Below are 20,207 nucleotides of genomic sequence, written 5' to 3'. Positions count from 1 at the left end.
CAAGAGTCCAGGATGGAGAAATATCTCCTGAAAGTATGCAGGCAGCTTCACTATCTTGATATAGCCAAGTGATGAGTTGCTGCATTTTTGTGCCAAAACCCAATGCCTGCATAGTCAATGAAATAAAATCCCACTGAACAGTATCAAAGGCTTTGGCAATATCAACTTGCAATAACAAAACTTCCTGTTGTGTGTATTTGACATATTCAATTCCAATGTAGGCATTAGCAATGTTATCTGTGATATGCCTACGCGGGACAAAGCCATATTGAGCAGGATGCAACCCATCATGTAAAAATCCCTTTAGCCAATTAACAATCATTTTGATAGTGACTTTGTAAATTACGAGCATAAGAGTGATAGGTCTCCAGTCTGCCAAAGACTCACAAATTTGTTTTTTGGGAAGGAGTTTAACAAGACCTCTCTTCCATGTGTCCGGCATTTTCTGATTTTGCCACGCAGCATTCACCATATATAGCAATGAATGCTTCAAAATAGGCCAGTATGCTAGAAAAAACTCGACTGTTAAACCATCCCATCCTGGGGATTTCCATATTCCACATGATTTGATCGCATCTGACAGTTCCCTCTCAGTAAAGGGGTCCTCCAATTCCAAAGCTTGAGTAGGGGAAATGATAGGAGAAACATGTTGCAACAGTAAATTTCATGCAAGCAAAATCTGTTGCGAGGGAGGAGCTGCAGAGCCAAATTGCTGAGAGAAATGATGCACACAAACAGAGGCAAGCTGTGACCGTGAAGTAGTCCATGATCCATCGGGCATAAGCACTCTGCAAATTTCTGTGTTGATTCTCCTCTGATGTAAACTTTTGAAAAACTCTTTGAAAGAGCAACCTTTATCTGTGAAGGCTCTTTGTCTTGCTCTAGTCTCCCATTTTGCCAGTTTCCTGTGATCATTTAGTTTAAGACAATGTCTGGCCTGGCATAGTGTTGTTTGCTCATGCATGGACAACGAACGATGATGACTGAGTTCAGTGAGATCTTGATAAGTAGATTTGGCCCGAGCAATGGTTTCCCTCAGAGTCTTCATGTAAGACTTGCCATAATCTCTAATCACCACTTGCATTTTAGAAATAAAAGAATCCCATACACCATCAACATGAAGATGGCTGCTAGAGGAAAGACAATGAGCTGCTTCAGTAACCATGGCCTTGAAGTCAGCATGTTGCAAATAACTATTGTTTATGATTAGATGTCTCCTTTGTGACAATCTATCATCTCGCATATCATAAAAAGATAACCGCAGCCATAGCGGTGCATGGTCTGAATGCACAAAGGCATAGTCAATCCACATTTTGCATGTGAGATCCCCATTTTGTTGGGGAGCGACACTATACCATCGATCCAGACGTGCCTGGTAAGCGGAAAGAGCATTATGTTGAAAAGTGTAGCCCGGTGACAAAGGCTGCAATTCCTTCCAAAGGTCAACCAGATCCAATGCAAAAGTAGTTGAGACCATGCATGCCTTTCTGGAGATAACATATGGTCATGTCTGGAGGTGTTGTCTCCCTGTTGTGGAGCATTATTGAAATCCCCACATATGTACGCATGATATCTCCACGGATATTGTTGCATGGAATCCCAAATTGTCGTTCTTTCTCTAGAGGACTGAGGTGCATAAACTGAAGCAAATTCAAACACCTCTCCTCTAATAATGCATTGGAGAACAAGCCATCTGCCTTTGTTGTCATTTAATGCAATGATTGGTTGAAGCTCATGTTTGATCAGAAGGACAACCCCTGAGAAAGAGTGCTCCCCAACATAGAAAATATCATATCCAGAATAGTGTCCTGTCTTGCCTGCATAAATATGTTGGTTGTGCTCTTGTAATGCCACTATGTCAAGCTGAAATCTGTTAATGTACAGCCACACAGATTTCCATTTCCTACTGTCACACATGCCCTGGACATTGAGTGTAAAACATTTGATGTGAGCAGTCATATGTACAGGTATTTATAGTAATGTAACAACTATGTACAGCAACAAAATTTATGAGGTCAGCCCTGCATTTCTATCTCAGGGTCGAGGCCTCGCCCCTGAGAAGAAGTAGCCACCTGAGAGGTAGACAGCAAAGCAGCAACCTCTTCTTCAGGGAAGAGTGTTCTGCTGCCTGTTACTGCAGCCCATGTAATCCCAATTCCTGTATTTATCTCTGGGGTATTTCCGCTAGAAGATGCACCATTCCAAGTGCGGGGGGGTGGAATTCTTCGAGCAGAAATAACTTTTCTGGGACTTTGCCAACCATCAGTTGAAGGTTGCTGTCCTTTAGTCGAGGATGGAATAGTAGGAGGTGAATGTGAAGTGAGATTCCCATTGGGAGCCACTGGAGCTTTGCCTTTCTCCTGACTCCCAGAAGGCTGTCTACTGCTTTTATCTGGCAACTGGAGTAGGGTTATCTTTGGTAGGCATGTGAACTGGCAAAGTGGTACGGGGCATTTTTTGCTGATTCATTGGACACTGTGAAGCCATGTGTCCAAACTTTTTGCATTCAAAACAGGCCCCTGCAAATAAGCCCCATTTGAGTTTATAAAAAGCACTGCCCATGTTCACATTATTCACCGTGACTGAATAAGAGTCCGGTGTGGGATTATCAGTATCCCAGAGAATGCAAAATCTGTTTGAGTTGCCATTTGGCCGTGGTGGGCAGACCACTTTACCTAAAGATGCTGCAATTTTAGGCAAAAGTGAGGCCATACATTGTGGGAAGTCAACAACTTAACCCAAACCGGGCATCTGTGTCGGATTAAAGCCTGAAAGTCTCGTGTGGGAGACCATGGCAATACATGCACCATTTGCTGCCCAAAGAAGAGAGGCGAGTGTTCCAAAAGCATTTGTTCGTGGATCTCATCCACCATGATAACCTCAAAAAAGCCCATGGCTGCATAGTGTACTTTACGAACAAAAGAGCCAACCAATGTGCGTGTCAGCCAATTGCCTATCTCTGCAGCAGGTGGCATCCGGCCTGGAAAAAATAATATGACTGCATTCTTAGCATATTCTCTACTGGATCCACAATTTCATCAACCTCAACCATGAGGCCAACTGAAGGAACCAAGTCTTTCCATTCTTTTCTCGTATCTGCAAATCCTTCATGCATGACATCATATACTAGTTGAGCCTCAAGAGTGTCATGCACCGGGTCATGCTGACCCTCAACCTGCTTTTGCTTCTTGCAGGGAGCCGAGCGCTCCTTTTGAAACGTTTTTTCATATGAGTATTCTGCCATAACTTTGTATGAAGGGGAGCTTGGGAATGAAGTACCTGTAAAGGGGTAGTGAAAGCCAAAAAAACCAGTCCCAAAGAAGTATCCACAGGAAGCCCACAAGGGAGGGGGAGAAGAGTATAGCTGGTGAGGAGAAAAGCAGAGGGAAAGGTAAGATTTTGGTGAAAAAAACAGGGCTGTTCGGGGAGACACCGAAGCAAAGAAACCCCAAAAGCTTGTACAGCAAGAGGTACTGGGCTGTACGGACGACGATGAGCTGTGCTGAAGTATGTACGGGCTGCACGGGGGGGAGGCTGACTGTACGGGAATACGGGGTAGGTACGAAATCGTACGGAGGCCGTATGGCGACCGTACAATGTACGGACGAGTCTGCGCAGGGTTCCTGGCGAGGACGATATACAGAAACGCGTACACCTCACTGAAATCACACAAATATACCGTGAACTGTGCACACACACCAAGGGGGCTGTACAATAAGTACGGAAGAGCAGCAGCAAAGGCAAGCCTGTACGGAGCAGCTGAGGTGGGCTGGGACCTGTACGGAAACGGCCGTACGACCTGTACGGGTAGCCGTACAGGTGGTTTGGGAGACAACAAAGGTCGCAACGGTGGCTGGAAGGCACCGGACTTTGATGGGCAACGGGCTCTCACACCTACTCTCTCCTCCTCGACGCTACTACCACCACGACACACACACTCTCACTCTCACACACGGCATCCACACACACACACACGGGACTCACACACACACACACACACACACACACAAAAGTAAAATCAGATGCCCACACACAATGAATTGCTATAATATTGAAGATGCCAATCCCTTGCTATAATTAAAATGCATCAACTCAGTTGCTCAAAATGAATCCATACTCTAAATACCAAACCTTAGCTTGAGGAATGACTAGTGTGAAGTATGGTCCTCCCTCCCCCCAAACTAGAACACAATGTGCCCACTCAAAATACATGTAATCACTTGCACACGCACGATAAAACTCACTTGATTGGTTGATTTAGAGTGAGTGGAGTGATTAATCAGTGCTTCCGTGACCAAGGCAAAGCCACTTACTACAAACCTAGAATGTCATCCCATTCATCCATGTTCAATGTAACTGCATATGGCTACTTAAAAATCTCTAACCCTACCAATGACATAAAGTCATGAGGTCGATCGATCTAGGTCCTATGGCCTAATCTACTACTATAGAAACCATTTGATAATCTCTAGAGAGGTCTCTTAGGTGTCTGTCCTAGGCTGAACTAGTATAAATAAAATGATATTCCATGTGTAACCCATAGAGAAGGTGAAAAAGAAGATTGTAGATATACTCTTTGTCAAATGCTAACAGGATGAAATAAACATGCTACCATTATGTGAGCACTTAGTCAAATTGCCAAAAAGAGCCGAAACTCTATGGCAATCCCTTATGTACTCTAAAGAGTGGCCATATATGTGATACGATGTTAGAATAGTGGGCCTAGTTTTTAAATAGTCTAAACCCTAAGCAAAAGACTTACCCAAACTAAAGCAAGATCCCGTTTGTATTTTATTCTCCATTGCTAGCATTTTCTAGGACATCTCATTCAATGGAGAGAGAGAGAAAGAAAGAAAGAAAGAAATTTTATTAGAGTCTTCGGAAGACCGATGGGTCTATGAGACTGAAAGAAAACCTGATACAAATCACAATAAGGGTGGAGCTACTGAAACGAGCATCATCACCCGTGCTGAATCCTAAGTCTAATCATACATAATCAAATACGTCTAGATGTAACAATGAAAAGAAAAGGACTGGAGCGGAGCGAAATCCTCCGTATGTCATGTCCCCCTAGCTGGTGCATAGCTGGTGATGGGACGCTGGTGCCTGTCAAGGGATGCCGTGCGTCTCGGACTCCTGGACGAGACTCGACACAAGACCAAAGCCACCGTGACTCCCGTGGGACATATCCCGGGCTAAACAATGATGGAAGATCCCCCAGAGTGATCCGTGTGTCCCCTCGATGTCTCGTGTGTCGTGCTGCGATCATCGGGTCGAGGTCTCTGTCACGTTGGCAGCTAGAGACTGGACGATCAATGTCACTCAATGGGAAGAACTCTGTGATCTTGCTCTGAGAGGTGTCTGATGATGTGGCCAAGCCCCGTCACCTGAGTAAGTACTCTCTATGTCGGACTCCCTCGTGAATGAAGGCCGCGAGGCATCTCTGATCTGGGTAGGCGAGGAATCTGGAAAGGAGCCCGGAGCCGTCTCTGAAGAGGCAATGTTAGCGACCTCGGATCTCGTAGTACACTAGGCACCTGAAAATAAAATGCTCCTCCGACTCAACCTCCTCACAGTCGCACAATATGCATAAGCGATGCTCCCTAGGAATCTCCTCTGCTCTACCGCTCTCTATGCGGAGGCGGTGTGATGATACCCGAAACTGTCCGATAGTGAGTGAGTGATCCGTAGTGAGTCATATCAAAATAGTGGTCATCTACAACATCACTATCATCAACATCATCACCGGAACGATTGTCCTCATAATACAAAGTGAAGTGTGCTCCAAGGCTATTGTGCCCCTTCCTCGTCAAGAGTAAGGGAGCGATAGCATGAAATCAAAAATAGTGTGTTATCGACTCCCTGTGGATGCAACCCTATGCTGCCTCTTGGTCACAGCTCTACGTCTAACAAGGGCGACACTCACCCCAGTCAGTCGTGCTCACTCTGAACATGGAAGGAATGTCCCCAAGTGTAATATGTGCATCAACCGTCTGCCTAAGCTGCTGTGTCACTAGCTCTAGGTCCCGGTCATGCCTATGGCCTGTAGGAGGGGAGTCTATGTGGTCCAGCTGGAAGAACTCCGTGATCATGCTCTAAGAAGAGTCTATAGGGGTGCCCTCCTCTTGTCTCTGAGATTGGAGTAGGCACTCACCATGCCTAACCGCCTCATGAATGAACGCAGCCAGACACCTCTCATTTGTAAAAGAGAGAAATCGGGAGAGCAATCCAGAGCTATCTCTAAATAAACAATAAAATCGTCCTCGGATCTCACAGTAAACCAGGCATCTAAAGATGAAATGCTCCTTAGACTCAACCTCCTATAGGCCACACAAAGTGCATAAGCGTCATTCCCTAAGTAGACCTCTGCTCAACCATTCTCAATACGAAGACTATGTGAAGAGACTCCTAACTTCCCAATGGAGATCCTCAATGAATGGGGTATATGAACCCATGTATATCTTGGTGGATCAATAAATCCCTCATCCGAGATATGTAGACGGTGATCTTTGTAGAAGTTGAGCTTCACTGGGAGCTTAGTTAGCTGCAACCAAGTCCGAAAGCTGTGTAGCTGCAGGAGATCCTCACATATGACCCGATTGATCTCATGATACCGGAGTGGGAAAAACTGCGCATCAATGCTATACTAGAAGGGAGGAAGTCTATCCATATGTAACCCTAGTCGCTCAAACCATCTCACTGTGTTTGCAAACTAACATCTATGGTCGCCTACCTCTGATAGCGTCATGGAAGAAGAAAATACCATGGTAATTTGTTGCGTCCAAAGGTGTGATCTCCGTATGCCCTAACTTGATATAGGTAGGTAATGACTTGGAATGCTACATCAACTTATGGAGTAGCATGCTCATAATTATTCATTGCATTGTTAAGAATCCCATAGAGAACAAGTGGCCAACATGGTAGATCATGAGATCCTATGCCGAGGGTTCCTTGGAAACACGTCATAGTGATATGGGATGCCAACACTATAAGCATGGGCTTGTGAGAGTCCTATCTCTAGCCCATGTGCTTGGAGATGGCTGGGAGGTGAGTAGCCTATCGATCATCTTGTTGTTTTGTAGATTGCAGTTTGCTAGTTTCAAGTGTGTTAAGGGTTAAATCCTAGAGGAGATTCTACACATAGTATTGTGAGCTCATGGCAACACATTTTTGGAGTGAGTATATGAAAGCAATGGACACACACAAACAACTACTTTTCAATCAATGAGATGCACTAAGTTTTTGTAGGTTTGATTTTTAGTTGTTAAGAGTATTGGCTCTATGAGGTTAGGCTAGGTTAGGTTATCATTAGTTTAGGCTAGATTAGGAAATGGACAAGCTGGCGAACCGAAATTATTAGAAAACTTGCTACCCTTGCTCGCAAACAAGCATTCTTCTTTCTAAAAAGCAATGCAGCCCATAGTTGATCTTTAACTTTAGTTCAACATACCTCATCTAGTATGATATAATCCCAAGTCAATATGTCCTCACTAAGATCGCCATGTCCATCTCTACCATACGAGTCCCCCCTCAAAGCTTGCCAATTATTGCGAACTACATCATAAGTTGTCAACAAAATCCCACCAATCTGCATGGTCACACATGTAGAGGTTAGTTCCTGCTTACCAATGCTATCGCTTAGTAACAAAACAAGCTATGCATGAGAGAAACAATGACAAAATCAATCAATTTGCAAACTACATTTTTTATCTCATTATTCATTAACAAAGTCTCTACTATGAGAATCTTGATTCTGAAAACACAATGATAGAACCATTGAAATAAAAAGACGTTATTGAAACCAACCTTTACAAATTAAAGGGTGGTGGGATCCACTTCAACTACCAATCCATCAATCTTCACAAACTTAGTCACAAGGAGCTAGAGCGCTCCTAGTTAGAAACAAGGACACCATTGGCCCCAAACGCTGGCACCCCTTGCGGTATTCCTTTAATATTATATAAAGCCAAGCGGCTGATTACAAGGTCTCTTGAAACCTGCACCACAGGCAAATCACTGCCCACAGACTTCAATATCCTGCACACCATGCAATCTCTACTCAACCTTATATGGCAAACAAGCATCCAATCACTAGGAAATCCTACAATCTCCCTACCAACCAAGTGTGCAACAGAACCCCAAAGGCATCAACTGACTGTGCGCTTCCTACACCAGCACAACCCAAAGGCCAACCAGCCAGGCATGGCTGAACAATTGCAAAAAGGCCCCAAATAGCCAAACTCTGGTGCAATCAATCCTCCAAGCACTTCCAAACAAGATTGCCTTCAAAGTGGCTTCTATGTATGCTCCTACAGGGGCTTAGTCCAAGACGTATACTTGGCACTCTCTCCAAGACCTTCAATGTAACTGTGTGGTTTTAGGAGATTTTAACATGGTGGAAATTGGGGAAGACGGATGGCTTCAAAAAGGCTCAGTTTTAAGGGGTTCGGAACTTTCCTGCTGGAAATACCTTAAAGAGAGCCTTCAGTTGATTGACATTGGTGAGACTGGCAAATTCACGTGGTCTAACAGACAATATGGGGTTTTCAGAAGGGAAGCGAGACTAGATAGGGTCTACATATCCCAAGCTATACTTGATCTTATTATTAACAAACAATGCAGGGTTTTTTCTTCCTTGACTTTGTCAAACCACAAGCCCGTTTACACGAGTCTTGGATTTGGACTGGGACACAAAGGAAATTCCTGGTTCAAAGCTGACCCTTCTCTTTTCAAGATACCTTCTATGCAACAGGAAATCACTAGAATCTGGAATTCTTTCTTTTATCAGCTGAGTCATGTACAGAGGGTTGGGTTGATGCTGTCACTAACACTCAGAAAGTGCTCAAACTAGCCAAGAAACACAAAGCAGCTATCAGAGCTCAAAGAATGGACAAGTTAAATAAAGAGGTAGAGGAATTGGAGAAGAGGGCTAGAACTTCAGACACTCAAGCCTAGGTTCAACTAATGGCCAAGAGAAAGGAAACCTACAAGCAAGAGCAAATTAGACTACAGAATGCCAAAGTATATTTTAGAGAATGGTGGGCAAGACCATCAAGGGAATCCTTCAGACTATTACAGAAACAAAACCCAAGAGGAGATCCCTCTTCTCAATAAGGACCAGATTTCTTTTGTGTCCTCAGAACTAGAGAATATGACATTCATATATGAGCATTTTGCTACAATGCTGAGCACCACAGATAGTGCAGAGACAGAGGTTGTGGAGGCACGGCAGTTGTGCAGGAGGACAAGGGACAAATGGTAACCAAACTTGATCAGCCCAACTAGACCTAGACCTCTCCCTTCAAGAACTAAAAGAGGCTACCTTTGCCATGGCTGAAGGCAAGACACCGAGTTCAAGCCACTTGAATGGTGGTGTGATAAAGCTTATTTCAAAGGACGGATTGCAAACAGAGTTAAAAAATTGGAGACCACTCACAATGTTGAATTGCAGCTATAAGATTTTTGCTAAGGCCTTGGCTCTAAGACTCAAGCATAAGATGGACAAATGCATTCTCCTTGAACAGAAGGGGTTTATCAAGGGCAGGCACCTACTCATGGCAATTATAAACCTATGGGAAGGATGTTCACATGCTGAAGAGACAGGTCAAGATGTTTAATTCATTAAGATTGATTCTGATAAGGCATATGATAGGCTGAACTAGGATTTCTTGATTATTCAGACTATTGGGTATCCCCATGGGCTTCAAAGTCACTATGAAAGCCAGAGGGATTGGTTCCTAAAAAGATTCAAGGAGAAACTTGATAAGTGGAGGGGTTTTCTATAGAGAAACGATAGGGTTTGCAGTGGAGCGATCAAGAAATTGACAATACTCAGATATAACTGAAGAACGGAACTCAGAAAACATAGTGCCTGTCGGTAATATGAAAAACTGAATACAAGAACCTCAAGCCGTCGTGTCTGACGGACCGTGGCTGAGGTGAATAAGAAAGATGATTCCATGTAGAGAGACAGTAGAAAAGATAGCAACAGAGGGAGCGTAACGCAGTCCTCCGTGTAGCTCAATGATGACGAGGATGATGAAGGGCTGGAGCTGCCCTAGGAAATGGCTGAAAACCAGCATGCTCTGAGGAAGGAACCTTCAGGCTATCTAGAATAGCAACATGATGAAGAAAAGGAGCTGATCTGGGACAGAAGGAGCTGATCTGGAGCAGAGGAGCAGAAGGGGACAGATCTGAAGTAGGATGGGACAGATCTGGAGCAAAAGGAGCAGAGCTGAAGTAGAGGAGCAGATCTGAGCAGAGGAGCAGAAGTTGGGACAGATCTTGGGGAGAGGATGGAGCAGCCAGGAGGCAGGAAGGAGAGGCAGAAGAGGAGGCAGAAGAGGAGGCAGAAGTGGAGAGGAGAGGTAAATGGAGCAGGCGGGCCTGCAGCAAAAGATGGAGGAGATGAGGAGCAGCTGCAGGTCCTGTCCTGTCAAAGGAAGTGTGGGGGCAGAAACCTTTTATAGGCCAGACCTAGCTGGTCGGCCAGCTGGTCGGTAGGTCTGCCAGCTGGTCGGCCAGCTGGTCGGTGGGCCTGCTAGTTGGTCGGTGGGCCTGCCAGCTGGTCGGCCAACTAGTCGGCCAGTTCTGGTCGGCCAGACCAGCTGGTCTTTCTGGCCACTTGGTTGGCTGAGATGGCTGGCCTGTGAGCTGTTAGATTGCCCCATAAATTGGGGATTGCTTAATTGCTGAATACCCCCTCTCAATTGCCAATTTGGAAAGGCAAACAGTGTGTGCTTTGAGCTTCGTGTAGGGATGTCGATGGTGGTGCTGGCTATCCCTGTGAGAGGTCGGAGCTGAACAGCGAGCCAGTGTGTGTTCGATCTTGGACCTCGGGAGAGAGGAGTCTATCCCCGCCTCCATGCAGGTAGAAGATTCGAAACAACAGTCATCTAGACACATGTGAACAGAAAGGGTCCCGCCTAGGGAGAACTTGTAGATCCTGGAAGTCGATGCCGATGGAGGTAGAGGTGAAGGATCATGACCCCCTCTTTCGAAGGAATGGGGAGTGTCAAGCCAGAAACCGAAAAAGGAGGGAGGGATGGTAGTAGAAGATGGAGTTCAGAAAGGGAGGGAGGGATGGGAGTAGAAGATGGTGTTCTGAAAGGGAGGAGGGATGGGAGTAGAAGATGGTGTTCTCTCCCTTAGTGCGCAGCGGAATGAAGAGGAAAAAGATATGTTCATAGGAGTGATGCTCCCCGTACCTATGGTCTCCATGAAGAAGCAAAATCTTTAGATCACCAGAGATCTGGGGTCTTTAGATCACCAGGGCTCTGATACCATATAGAGAAACGATAGGGTTTGCAGTGGAGCGATCAAGAAATTGACAATACTCAGATATAACTGAAGAACGGAACTCAGAAAACATAGTGCCTGTCGGTAATATGAAAAACTGAATACAAGAACCTCAAGCCGTCGTGTCTGACGGACCGTGGCTGAGGTGAATAAGAAAGATGATTCCATGTAGAGAGACAGTAGAAAAGATAGCAGCAGAGGGAGCGTAACGCAGTCCTCCGTGTAGCTCAATGATGACGAGGATGATGAAGGGCTGGAGCTGCCCTAGGAAATGGCTGAAAACCAGCATGCTCTGAGGAAGGAACCTTCAGGCTATCTGGAATAGCAACATGATGAAGAAAAGGAGCTGATCTGGGGCAGAAGGAGCTGATCTGGAGCAGAGGAGCAGAAGGGGACAGATCTGGAGTAGGATGGGACAGATCTGGAGCAGAAGGAGCAGAGCTGAAGTAGAGGAGCAGATCTGAGCAGAGGAGCAGAAGTTGGGACAGATCTTGAGGAGAGGATGGAGCAGCCAGGAGGCAGGAAGGAGAGGCAGAAGAGGAGGCAGAAGTGGAGAGGAGAGGTAAATGGAGCAGGCGGGCCTGCAGCAAAAGATGGAGGAGATGAGGAGCAGCTGCAGGTCCTTTCCTGTCAAAGGAAGTGTGGGGGCAGAAGCCTTTTATAGGCCAGACCTAGCTGGTCGGCCAGCTGGTCGGTAGGTCTGCCAGCTGGTCGGCCAGCTGGTCGGTGGGCCTGCCAGTTGGTCGGTGGGCCTGCCAGCTGGTCGGCCAACTGGTCGGCCAGTTCTGGTCGGCCAGTTCTGGTCGGCCAGACCAGCTGGTCTTTCTGGCCACTTCGTTGGCTGAGATGGCTGGCCTGTGAGCCGTTAGATTGCCCCATAAATTGGGGATTGCTTAATTGCTGAATATTTTCATGCTAATCTAGCTAGGAGAAGGGTTGTGCTGAACCATTGTATTTATCCTATTTCCATCTTTTACCTCTCTTGCTGGTACCCTTCTCTCTTTGGACTAGAGAAATTTATTAGACTCTGCGGATCGTTCCTTTCGGGGGGCAATGACACTAAGAGAAGAATCTCCAAAGTCAGATGGTCATATGTACAAGGCTAAGAGTGAAGGGGGTCTAGAAGTGACGGATATCCAACAGGCCTCTTACAAACTGGCAACCTCTTGGATTCTTAAAGCACTCATCAATCCAAATAGAGATTGGACCAACCTGCTACCTAGAAATTTCAAACATGTCACGCCAGTCAAAGCTCCCAAATGGAGAAATCACCCTATGCTTTCAGCCATCTTTAATCTGGAACCTTGCTCAACTAAGGGGAGCCAACTCTAGAAGTCATTGTGGTATGCATTTGAGCATATCAAAGCACGTCTCTTTTTCTCTAGGAAAGACTCTTTCATGGAATTAGACTCCATTAGGATCTCCACCATCTTCAAAAATTATCCTCTACAAGATGATGAGATGAAAAAGGCATGGATCCTCTTTAAGAAAGGACTGCAAACCTAGGACCAGCTTTGGGATAGACAAAATTTTAGGTGGAAAGAGTGGCAAACAATCAGGAGGGAACTCAGACTCTCCAATCAAGAACAAGCTTTGATCATGGGCAGGCTTGAACTCTAAGAGGGGGACGTAGCTTGGAAAGGTGGCAGGGTTTTAATTTATGACAGAATTCAGTTGGACAGGGGCCTCTCATCTCTTGCCTATCCCTACACCAGCTGAGGACATAGATGAGCTCTATCCAGTATTAAATCCTAGGTGGAAACTTTATGATAACTCTTTCATTTGGATTGCTATGGGATAAAAGGATTCCAAAAAAGATGTCCACACTACTTTGGCTTATTATGCATAAAGGAGTACGGACCACTTGCAGAAGCCTTAGAATAGTCAAGGGTGATGGTAGCTGCAAGAACTGCACAAACAAGCAAGAGGATGTTTTCCATTTGTTTATCTCATCCAGCATGCCCTTCTGCAAGAAAAGTTTGGAAGTTTTTCCAGATACAACTAGGGGAACCTATCAATTCGTGGCAGCGGCCCCCCCCTCTCTCTCTCTCCCTCCCCCTCTCTCTCGCTGCCACGCCCCCCCCTTCTCTCTCCCCCCCCTCCTCTCTCGCTGCCGCGGCAGCGGCCCCCCCTCCCCTTCTCTCTCTGCTGCCCCCTCCTCTCTCTCCCCTCCCCTTCTCTCTCTCTCCCCCCCCTTCTCTCTCGCTGCCGCAGCAGCGGCCGCCCCCCCTTCTCTCTCTCTCCCTCCCCCTCTCTCTCGCTGCCGCGCCCCCCCTCTCTCTCTCCCCCCCCTCCCCCCCCCTCCTCTCCCCCCCCCCTTGTCTCTCTCTCCCCCCCCCCTTCTATTCTCATTGGTATTTCAGATATGCTGTCCAACTGCTGTTTCTTTTGCCTCAAGCTAAGTTCCTTGCTGATCAGGACATTCATAACTATAATGAAGAGATATGCCAACTCCACTCTGAAGTCCAGGAACATCATCATCTCTTTGTTCACTGTGAGGCCACTCATCAGGACCTTCTTCACCATGGGCTGCCTCCCCTCTACCCTATTAAAGAGAACTTGTATTTTTGCCCCCCCAAAAAAATGGATGTCAATGCAATCAATGTTAAATACACCTTAGTATTCAAAAGACCGTTGTTCAAACAAATCTTAAAGTTGGGCATCTATGCAATGATGTATCTCCACCCACACACTTGCATGTTAAGTGAAGAAATAAATTTTGTACTCAAAATCATGTTTTCTCAAAACAAAAATGAGCGATACTCTCTTACAGCCATGGATTTCAGTGCAAGAAGGTAGTGGATAGACTTATATAGCACAGCCACCCCATTTCCTCAAGTACACAATATTCAGCATCTCATGTGGCGTGGCGATCTATAATTTTTGGGCCAGCAGACCCATCAAATGGCTTGCCCGCTTGCTGGTCAGCTATTTAGGGCAGCATACAAGGCTGCCTGCAACTCATGGCCTGTACTCCATACATTTCAGAGTTGTAAATAGGCCATAATCCCACTATTCCACACACCATTTAGCCTTAAAAGAGAATTCACAGAACAGAGTAGCACGCGTCTTCTCTGTTTACACTTGCCCTTGCAGCAATCACAATCTTTCATTGCTGCCTTCTATACCTCAATTTCGACCTATGTCCATTGTCTTTAAGTTTCTCTTGTGCAAGTTGTGACATCTTGAAGACACTTCCACACTTGGAAAGTCTCATGATAAGGTCCTAAAGTTGCCGGTCCTCACAAAGATGAAATAAGTAAAAGAGCATACAAAAATCTTTACAAAGTAATGCTTTCTTTTTGTCTTTACAAGAACTTGTAATGTGAGAACATGAAAAAGATCAATAACACTCCACCACAAGGTTTATAGCTTGAAAACTTGGGATATCATATAAGGTGCAACCACAGTTATCCCATGTCATCAAGTCTAAAATAACTTTACCAATAAGCAGCAAACTGAATTATTGCTTTCTCATGAACCAATATTGTAACATGCAACGGTTCTCTGATCGTGTAATTCACAGCAAGACTTTCTTTAAACCTTTAATGAGGAATAAGCGTTGTTTACCATAGAGAGAGGAAGGAGATGAGGGTAGAGAGAGAGTAGAGTCGACGACCGATTGGGTCCCTGTACCCACTGAGGGCCCCCTCTCCCAATCAAGGGAGAATTTGCTTTATACTTGGAGAACTGAGAAATACAAAGAACACTCTTCAAGAGAGCACGGAACACGCTTTTGAAGAGCTCACTGTGCACACGTATAGCAAACCCAAAGACCTGAGAGGCAACGCCAACCAATACCGAGACCTTGATGCTGTCCACACTGACGACGTAGGACGCTTCTGCAAGGCAAGGAAGAGGCTTGTGCTGTCTAGCGGAATGCACGGTTATTGCGTGAGTGAGTTCAGCATCATCTCCTGATTCTGTGCGAGATTCAACGCCTGCTCGTAATCCGGTGGGTCGAAGTTCCGAATGGTAAAACGTATGTTCGTGTCCGAACCTCGAATGAATTGCTTCATCTTGGCGCTCTCCGTCACGCCCAACTGTTGCGCCAGTGTGATGACCTTATTACTGTATGTCAACACAGGCAAACCATTCTGGGAGAGACGAGCGAACTCATCCTCCAGGTTAAGCATATATTGGGGTGGGAGAAAACGGGCTTTGAGGTCGGCCACAAACGTTGCCCAAACGAAATTCGTCTTGAATGTTTTTGGGTCACTATGCTTACTAGCCCAACGCTGCCACCAAGTCACCGCCTCACCTGTAAGATGAGGGGCTGCAAGGTGGACTTTATCTTGCTCATCTTGAATCTGCGCTAACAGAAAATGAGCTACAAACTGATGAATAAATTGCAAAATTGCTGAATGATCACACTTACCATCATACTTAACAAGATTTGGAGTGGACCGAGTGAGTGGTGTTACCTTTGTCGATGGCGAAGCTGTGGCGAAGACGGCCGATGCGCTCAAACTTGCCTGTATAGCGGCTAACATCTGTTTGTGTTGAAGAAGCATCGCCTCTCGGTCTAGCTTTTGTTGCCTCTCTGCCTGGGCGAGCTTTGCACGTCGCAGTGCCTCCTCATTTTTGTGTTCCTCATGCATCAACAAGAGCAGTTTTTCAAAATCTGCGGTTCTTCTTTCTTCCAAGGCTTTTCTGCTTCTTTTTCCTCCAGACGTGGTTTTGTCTAGTCCAACTGTCTTCTGCTTTCTTCCAATTGGAATGAATGTTCTTCGAGTTGCTACAGCAGGACCCGATTCTGCTCTAGAAGATTCGCCATCACTTCTTGAGCATTTGGCAAAAGCGTATCTTATTGGTAGTCTTTCTCCTCTTCAAAGTCTTCCCGGTCATAGTTGCACGAAACGCCTGTTTCGTGGGCAGAAACGGAAACGGCGTTTCGTCAAGAAACGCCGTTTCGTAAACCCTGCTTTTGCCCTCTTGTGCATCCTTGCTGCTCTCTCCACCTTCTCTAAGCTCTCTGAGCTCTCCATCCCTCCATCCTTTGCTCTTGGACATCCATCCTTCTCTCTCCATCCTCTTCATCCTTTGCTCCATCTTCTCCATCCTGCAAGCTGCAGCTTGGCAGCCTGCTCTCCAGACTCCATCCCTCCATCCTTCTTCTCTCCATCCTCTCTTTAATCTTACCTTCTACCTCTCCATCCTCCTGCTCTCCATCCTCCTTCACATCTACCTCTGATCCTCCAGACTCCTTCCGCCTCTCCATCCTCTTTTACCTCTATCTCTCCATCCTCCTTCTACGGTCTACCTCCCATCCTTTCTCACTTGTGACCTCTCCATCCTCCTTCTCACCTCTCCATCCTCCTCAATGCTGAGAGATGCTTATTGGGTCCATGTCTCCCTCCTGGATAGTTATAAAGGAGGCGGTGGCTCCAAGAAGTGGAGATGCAACTATTGCGGCATAAGCAAAACGGGGTCTGTCACACGGGTGAAAGACCATCTAGCAGGTGTTCCCAGCAAGGATGTAGGACCTTGTGAGTTCGTGCCTACTCCAGTGAAAGGTGGCCTAACAGAATGGAAGCGTGTGCGTATGACAGCCTTGGCTGCAAAAAGTGGAGGACAAGGGCTGCAAGATGAAGAAGAGGCTGCTGACACTGAGCCATTGGATGATGCCAGCACATTGGATTCTGCAAAGAGAAGTAGAGGGGCATCAACTACATCGAGCGCGGGTCCTAGTGCCAGGAGAACACCCTTGCCACATGGATCAATTAGTGTGGATGCTAGTGCGGGGAAAAGAGGATCACTGCAAAGGTCTAGCATTCAAGCACGCTTGCAAAAGCAAGCAGTGAAGGAGGCCACTAGTGAGCTCACAAAGCTCTTCATACAATGTGCAATACACTTTCATGTGGCGAAGACTACACGATGGAGGAAGGCCATGAGAGCCGTAAGCCGCATTGGGTATGAATGGAAAGGGCCTACATATGAGACCTTGCGGACAAGAGAGCTAAGAAGAGAGAGGAAATGTGTGGAAGACCAAATGAAGCCCTTGAAAGAGACTTGGAAAAAATATGGATGCACACTCTTATGCGATGGATGGTCAGATGCACGCAAGAGGAATGTGTACAATATTTTAGTGTCTTCTTGCAAGGGAACCATGTTCTTGAGAGCCATAGACGCTTCCACTGCAGGTACAGTGATTACAGGGCTGTATATTTGGGAGCATTTACGAGCAGCCATTATGGAGATAGGTGTTGAGCATGTGGTGCAATTGGTGACAGATAATGGCAGCAATTGTGTGTCAATGGGTGCCATGTTAGAAGATGAGTTCCCTAAGATTGTGTGGACACCCTGTGCCTCACATTGCCTTGATCTTTTGATCGAGGACCTAGGGAAGATACCTTGGATTGATGCCATCTTCTCCACAGCCCGCAGTATCGTGAAGTTTGTCACGAAGAGACCCAAAGTCCTCAGCATCTATCGGGCTTACAGTGACCTTGAGCTATTGAAACCTCCAGCCACAAGGTTTGCTTACATGTTCATAGTGGTGGAGAGGCTTGTGCGAGTGCGCCAGGGCTTGTTGCGCACGGTTGTGTCTCGGGAGTGGGGAGATTGGGATGATAGAGGCCAAGCAAAGTCTATCAAATTTTTTTGCATGATCATGGATGAGTCTTGGTGGAATCAGGCGGAGGCATTAATCAAATCGATTAATCCTATCTACACGGTGCTTCGCATCACGGACATGGAGGGAAGCACATTAGGGCTCTTGTACGAGTTTATGGACAAGATTGGAGAGGCCCTCAACAGAAACACTTCCCTATCGCCTGATAAGTAAGACTTTTTACTTTTGTAATATGTATAATTATTGCAGTTACTAAATGGCAATTTGTTATCATGAAGCCTGGAATTTTCAGATATATATTATGTATGTACTATTATCTATAGTCTATGAATTTTGCATGCACAATGCATTCTAATTTCTTGTGGCATGATTTAGGGTTAAGTCCATCCGTGCTATATGGAATAAGCGGTGGAATTGGTTCCACCGCCCAATCCATGCGGTGGCACATGTATTGCATCCGCTCTGGCGCAATCAAGAGCAATATGAGAATGACGAGTTGGAGGAGGGGATGCAACAGTATCTACAAAATTGGACGGGTGGTGACTTGGAGATGCAACGAAGAATGGAGGATGAACTTCTATTGTTCCGCAATCACAGCCTCTCCTTTGATCGACCTACGGCTAGGCTCCGAGAGACACAGTTGCAGCCTGTCTCCTGGTGGGAGAAATATGGCAACTGTACTCCTACTTTGGTAAGAGTCTAAGAGACAAGTTCCAACGCCACTAGTTAGAGCTTAGTGGTTAAATAATTTGAAGTTTTATCTACTACAAATATGTTTAAAGTTATCAAGTTCCTGATACTTATCTCGGCTTAATTGGCTTATGGCAGAAACGCCTTGCTATACGTGTTCTCTCACAGGACTGCAGTTCCGGTCCTTGTGAGAAAGAAAGAAAGAAAGAAAGTTTATTAAAGTCTTCGGGAGACAATGAAGGTCTATGAGACTAAAGATAACTGATACAATGAGCATAACGGTGGTGGTCTCAAAACGAGCCAACCAACTGTTTCTACAAAAAAAGAGGTTATGAAGGACTATGTGTCTAGTCCTGATACAAAAAATATGTGTCTACCTCCAGATGATACAAAGAAGAAGGGGGGGCACAAAAAAGTGGGGCAGAGGGGGGAGATACAGTATACATGTGCAGGTGGTGATCCTCAGAGACCAATCATAGAGGGGCCGTCAAATGGGAAGTCGGAAAAAACCCTGCGATAGATGATTGGCCTCTGACGTCACGCGGCCCAGTCGAGCTCGGTCGGCGGGGGCGACGGGTGGCCCTGTGGATGAGAGCAACGGTAACCCCAGTGGGGCGGGCCGAGATCAGAGACGAGATGTCATGGACCTGGATGTGTGAATCTGTCCGCTGACGCAGCTGTCGTGACTCTGGCTCTCGCTCACGTCCGCGTCGTCAGCTAGACTGAGAAGAGGTATCTTGTGGCTGAAAGAAGTCAGTGATAGGCCGCTGGATATCCTGACGCTGTGTGCTGCTCGTGTCGTCGTGCTCGGAGAGAAGTATCTCGGTGGCGGGTCATCTCATGTAAGAAAGCAGCAAGGTACCGCTGATCCGGGAATTGTAGCATGTGTGAGAGGGAGCCGAATCCATTGCGGAAGAGGCAGTGGTATCGGCCTCGAATGGCATAATAGATAGGACATCTGAAAGCAAAATGCTCCTCCGACTCGGTCTCCTGTAAGTCGCAAAGTGGGCAAAGGCGGTCCTCTCGTGGGATACCCTCTGCACGTCCACTCTCGATCCATAATCGATGTGACGAGACCCTAAACTGACCGAGGGAGATCCAGAGCACATGTGGTAGATGAAGTTGTGTGTAGCCCGGAGGTGTGATGAAGCCCTCCTGTGAGATCTGGAGGCAGTGTCGGCGGTAGAAGTCGAGCTTCACAGGAAGCTCGGAGTAAAGAAACCATATCCGCCAGGTGTGGAGCTGGAGCAGATCCGCCCGAATGAGCCGGTTGACCTCCTGGTCAGTGGGGGAGAGAGGAGATGGTGGAGCGTCGAGGCTGTACTGAAAAGGAGGCAACCGGTCTAAGTCAAGGCCCAGTCGGGTGAACCAACTGGAAAGACGACTATACCAGCATCGCTGGTCCCCATCAACGGATAAGGCCATAGAGGAGGATAGGGCTAACCAAGGTAGGCGGAGGCGACCGTCAGCGGAGGAGCCAAAATCCCTGACTCTGTGGAGGTAGGAGAGGAACTGGAGCACTTGGGCCCTCTTTCACACAAAGAAGAGGAACAGATTGAGCACGGCTCAATTGGAGCGGTTGGTGTTTTGTCATTGCAACCTCCGTCTCCTTGAGTTCACCGCCGACTGCCCCGAACCTCGCCAA

General features: G+C 46.5%; 1 protein-coding gene across 1 annotated transcript in view; it reads right to left on the bottom strand.

The window, feature by feature from the left end:
• The window catches only part of CHR24 (chromatin remodeling 24), a 60,327-nt gene that overhangs the window by 28,182 nt on the left and 11,938 nt on the right, over positions 1-20,207 (bottom strand). The window contains exon 5 of the mRNA XM_087371692.1: positions 7,451-7,588. Coding sequence (XP_087227818.1) covers positions 7,451-7,588 — 138 coding nt within the window. The remainder of the gene's footprint in view (positions 1-7,450; positions 7,589-20,207) is intronic.

Source organism: Dipteris shenzhenensis, chromosome 33, assembly GCF_047967505.1.
Source record: "Dipteris shenzhenensis isolate YYH24624 ecotype China chromosome 33, Dip_SZ_1.0, whole genome shotgun sequence".
Lineage (NCBI taxonomy): Eukaryota > Viridiplantae > Streptophyta > Polypodiopsida > Gleicheniales > Dipteridaceae > Dipteris > Dipteris shenzhenensis.
The sequence above is the reverse complement of the archived record's forward strand: the minus strand, read 5'-3'. Positions and strand labels throughout refer to the sequence as shown.